Genomic DNA, 5,552 nt, shown 5'->3' with positions numbered 1-5,552 from the left:
TTCAGCAGGTACTGGCAAAGACCAGACTTCTGCATCATGAGCTGGCAGTTCTTGTTGTGAAGCTTTCAATGGAGTACTGTCTAGTTTAAAACTCTCCAGTGTTTTCATTATGTCTTTCACATGTTTAGCTTCCACACTTATCTCCTGCCAAACCTGATTTGAAAAAAAAGTAAAAAAAAAAAAAAGTAGATTAAACACAATGCAAGTAAGTTTGTAATACTCCTCTGTTCAAGCCCTTGTAATGCCTGGATGGATTCCACGAGGTTTCACAAGCTACCTGATTCCACTTCAGTAGACAAGAAAAATGCACATCAAATATTAAGAAGGTTTTTCTGCCTTTCTCAGCAAAACAAATAGATTTTGGATTTAACACCAAAAGGACTTTTGACAAATTTTGCGTATTAAACAAGTATGACAGAAAAGATCGCAACCTAATAGACTGAATGTCAATGACAAAAATGATGGTTTGTGTTAAAGATAAATTAACATGGTAGCCACAACTCAGTTTCTATTAAGGACCTGTAAGTCACACTACTAAAATACTGAGAGGGAAATAAGACTATACAAAATGGCAGCAGCCTAAAAACCTTCAGCACAGCAGGGGCACTCATCAGCCAGAAGCTGACAAGCCAGACAGTGCACTGGCTCCCCAGGGCTGTATTCCACTGCCTGTTCTGTCATTGTCAGAGCAAGAAGTCATAAAGAATAATTAAATAAGTCCATATAATAATGAAAAAAACTATATATAACAGCACTACAGTTTATTGGAGAATGGTGTAATTATTTTTATACTTTTTTTTACCACAAGATAGGAAATTTTGCTACTTTAATGCTTTTTGAAATGTCACAGAAAAGTACTATTTACCTGTTGCCATTTTTGTTGCAGATATGTATCTCTGACGGAGTAGAGGTACTTATTCATTTGGTCAAGAACTCCCTGGTAGTAGACCATCGCAGAGTCGTAATTTCCCAGTAGGGCATATTCACGGGCCAGCTTTACATTCTCACTGATCATAACAAGGCTCATGTTCAACATGAAGCTGGAAAAAATAGGAAATATTAAGGGGAAAAAAAATATCCCAGGACCAGAACAATTTTTTGCAACTACTTTCATATACTCATTAACTCATCTGGCATATCAAAATACAGAAGCTGGAAATACACTGGTTAGAAAAAGGTCCTAGAACAAATGTCATCCATACAGAGAGATAACTGTTTCTCTATTACTATAACGGAGACTCTTCACAGAATTGTTTCATGCAGTGAAGATTCTGTCGAAAAGCATACACAAGAGATGCACATTTAAATGCACTGTTGCAAGCCACAACTGCATGCTCTCCTTCCCTCTGTATTCTATTGTAAAATAAATTGGTATTTTACTGTTAGCACCACAACATCATCCACACTATAATGCCCTGTGGTTTAAAAAAAACCCAACATACAATAAACCAAAGCCCTTCTTCCAGATGCTTTTTTTTTTTTTTGCCTTAACATTCCATGCAAATAAGTTTAACAGTCTGATTTTGCCTTGTGGAGAACGCTATTTTTCTATTTGTTTGATTTTACCATTCTTCAGTTCTATTTAATGTTTCTTCGAAACGAATATCACCTTCTGTGCCCAGCTTGCACCTTCCTATCACCTTCATTTTTACATCTAAAAAAAGACTCTTTAAAAACCTTGAGGCTGCTAGGTTATCAGTGAAAAGTAAGGAAAGGCCACAATTAAAAACTGGGTAGCTACACACTAGATGTATTTAACATACTGTTCAAACCACGCTCATTTTCCCCTCCTGTGAGACGTTTTTGGGGTTTTTGAGCAAAATTCATGGACTGTGACCACTTCCACTTTGCAGCATTAGCAGAATCTGTGTTTTTATATTAGAACAGCACAGAACTATTAATTATACAAATACAGTAATAAGTAGAAGCAGTAGACTTATTCTTTACAGAACAGCCACTGTCCATATAGCAGTCATCTTACAGTCTTATCCATTGCTTATACATCTCACCCCCTTATTCTCTAAGATACCAGTACTGTCTCCACTTTTCCTGTCTCTTGCAAACCAAGAATTTCCCCACTCTCCTCCTAATTTCCTAGAACCAAGCACAGAAAACATTAAAATAATCAAACACACACACCTGCAAGAGAGTCGTCTTGCTCTCATTTCAGTACCTGTACCCAGTACCAGCAAGAAGCAATTGCAGACAAGCAATTACAGTTAAGCCCTGGGATGAAGCATACTTGATACAGATCAACTATTTAAAGAATGTAAGAGGTACTAAACTCACATGCGCAATAAACAGACTTAAGACTGAACACATTTCAAGACCAGGTCATGGTCAAATTCGGATGCATTATCAGAGGTTTCAGAAGCCACCTCTTGCACACACCAGACAATCTGTTGCTAAAGTATTAGCTCCCCATAGTGAAGAGGGGCTGCTACCCACAATCGAACATTTTAAGACGTCCAGTCCTTCTTCTGTCCCCTTCCTGAGTAGCTTTATGCACAGACACACAGCTGATCTGTTCCCGAGCCAACATTGTCTTCTTTTTCTTTCCTTGCTCTTCCTTCCCCAGTTTCCCTTGAAACTGCTGTGAAAAGTTTCAGCCCAAACAGCCAAATTCTGGCAGCAGCAGAGCTGGACAGGCCTCTGACAGCCCACACCCACCCAAACAGAAGGGACTCGTTGGGTTGAGAAGGTAAGAACCTTCTCTGTATAATCTCACTCCGGCCAGGGACTTGCTGAGCAGGCCAGAACGATGTCTATGAGCTGATATAGTTAATAGGACCAGCAACTACAAAGACTACCATATCCCAGTCCAATTAGGCTTTGGAGACACTGTTTGACTTGGGAGTTTTGTTGGTTTTTACCTCAGGAGAAAGAGCCTGAAGATGTTTGTCAACTGCTGTATGGATCATCACACAGATACTACCAAAGTTTTCCCTGCTATGTTTAGGAGCAAGCTTTTCCACTCCTGCTCATCCTACCAGATACACCTGTTTGCCTGTCCTCAGAATTCAAACCAATGACTAACACAACTGAAATCACAAGTTGAGCAAGATGCTAATAAGCATTTTAAAAATCAAGTAATAGCAAGTTACTAAAGCCAAACTAGACTTTCAAACACAGAGAGAAGTCATAGATAACTTTTACAATGAATGCTGTAGAGCAATCCAAGCAGAACAGCAATTCTGTTTAAATATCCAAGAAAAAAACAGCCTGTAAGAACAGTTTTCATCTGGAAATGTGAACATAGCAAGAATAAAAAAACCTCAAAACTAAAGAGGCTAAGTCAAAAAGATATGAAAGCTTGGAACCAAAATGACATAACAAAAGAGTAAATGTGATTTTCAGGTGAGAGAAGACAGAGAAAGAACGAACAGAAAGGCGAAATGTACACGGAAGAATGAGCCAACATCTCATTGGGGAGGGGGAGAGGAGAAGACGCTCACTTAAATTTATAATGCTTCCAACATAACCAAAAGTAGTAACTCCAACAAAAACCCAGGATTCCATCTCTTTCACCAGTAGTGCTGAAAATGCAAGAGAATTTAGTTTAAACTAGAAAACCAATTTAACTTGTTGCTTCATGTTGAATCATAAGAGCAGAAGAGCTTGAAGTGGCTTCCAAATACAAGGCTCTTGTGTACAAGTGGGGCAGAAAAAGCTGCTGGCTCTGCTTATGTCTGGACATGCCACCGCTGCTGCCACTTGAACACAGGCAATGTCAGAGCTGATACACTAATGCGAGTCTATAGGCTTACTGCCCACGTAACTGAAGATGCTGAAGCAGTTCTAAGACAGGAAAAAAAATGGAGTTAGAGTACTAATCTGAAACCAGATTAAAGTTTGCAGCAGAAAGTCATAGTAGACTGTGGCAGCTCAGAGTAGGGTGTAAAACACATGCAGGAGAAGCATAGATACACAGAAATCCGGAGGTAAGGTAACCCAGACCTGAAGGAATGAAAAAAAAAAACCCAAACAAAACACAAAACTAACCCTGCACCACTTAATAATTATTAAAGTATTTACAAATACCTAGTACTATCACATAACAGGCTGTCAAAGCAGCAAGGCTCCACTTATCAGCTGTGACCTTTCCATGAATCATGCCCAGTGAAGTTATCTATGTTCCAACAGCAACTGAAATAGTAATAAGCTTGTAAAGTTTACAACAAACAGGATATAAGGAAAATAACATAAGCACTTTGTCTTGCAAGTTTAATTCTACACTGTGTACAAACATACACACTTCACAATAAGAATACTCACTCTCTACACCACCTGTGAGTATATATGGTTCCCTGAAATTAACACAATAGAAACCCACCATATTAACCCTTCCCTAGTAACAGAAAACGTTTTTATCATTTGCTCCAAGCACCTAAAATACCTCCAGAGTTTGGAACAGCCAAGAGCAGCAGGGGTTGAAATCTAACAAAGTTCAAGATCCCTACAATTTTTGAGAAAGAGGTTCTAGAACTTATTTTTATATTTTATTTCAAAGACCATCATCAAGAAAACACTGGGGATAAATAATGTTTTCCATAATGACTTTAAAGTATTATCATAAGCAATGACAGTAAGTAATTTCTGCTCACATTCATACATTAGAAATAGGCAACTGAACACAGTAGCAATCCTGTTTCACAAAGAAATTCCCCACAACTTTAAAAAGTAAAATAAGAGATCAATATAAAGATGTCGGGAGGGATGATCCTTAATGCTTGGACTAAGGCAGAGCCTGAATTTTGGCAGACTGTACATGTTTCCCTTATTTCAGCCTGCTATACAGGCTCTGACATTTAAGTAACCATACAAAATTCGGAAAGTTCTCTCAGCAAGCTAGAAGAGAAAAAAAACCCAAAGTAATAGCTTTCAGGAATCAATTTTTACTGATCATGATGGCCTGCGATTGGACTGCACCACCTCTGAGCTCCCTTCCAGCTTTAATACTCTTCTTCATAACATCCACTCCTAGCAACATACAGTATCAACAACCGATTGTGTTAATTACGTGAGAAATAGAAGAGTTGTCAGACTTACTGGATGCTAAACAAACTGGTTCGCATCCACTTATTGTCTTTAACAGTAACGGTAGCAAAGAAAAACCATCAGCAACCACGAACGTAAGCATACCTAGCTGTTTAATGCACAAAAAAAAAAAAAAAAGAAAAGAAATACGCTGTCGGCGGATGATTTTATGTTTTCAAGGCAAAGTCTTTCAAAAGACTTAGAAAACAAGGGGGCTGGGCGCCGGGCGGCCACACACCTGCCGGCAGGCGCCTTCCGAAGACTTTAGGGACGGCACGGCGATGCCCCGTGCGGCTCCGGGCCCGTGGGTAAGCTACGGCAGTGACATTAAGACGGACGAGTACGGTGTAATGGTCACGGATGTCACGACAGCAGCGACCAGGGCGACTCACTTCTCCAGAGGAGCGCTCGGTCCCTGGGCCGGGGGACAGAGGAGCCGGAACTCTCCTCCCACCCAGGCGGAGACCTGTCCGGCTCCCCTAAGGGCGGCCCGCGGGCGTCGCCCCTCGCCTCAG

General features: G+C 40.1%; 1 protein-coding gene across 1 annotated transcript in view; it reads right to left on the bottom strand.

Annotated features, from left to right (window-relative positions):
• KATNA1 (katanin p60 (ATPase containing) subunit A 1) overlaps nt 1-1,036 on the bottom strand; it is a 14,385-nt gene extending 13,349 nt beyond the window's left edge. The window contains exons 1-2 of the mRNA XM_010283829.1: nt 866-1,036; nt 1-153 (exon numbers count right to left, since the gene is read on the bottom strand). The exon at nt 1-153 is cut by the window's left edge and continues 32 nt beyond it. Coding sequence (XP_010282131.1) covers nt 1-153; nt 866-1,036 — 324 coding nt within the window. The remainder of the gene's footprint in view (nt 154-865) is intronic.
• Between the last annotated feature and the right edge of the window lie 4,516 nt (nt 1,037-5,552).

The sequence above is a fragment of the Phaethon lepturus genome, unplaced genomic scaffold (assembly GCF_000687285.1).
Source record: "Phaethon lepturus isolate BGI_N335 unplaced genomic scaffold, ASM68728v1 scaffold38503, whole genome shotgun sequence".
NCBI classification, from domain to species: domain Eukaryota; kingdom Metazoa; phylum Chordata; class Aves; order Phaethontiformes; family Phaethontidae; genus Phaethon; species Phaethon lepturus.
This window is presented reverse-complemented; position numbering and strand designations above follow the sequence as displayed.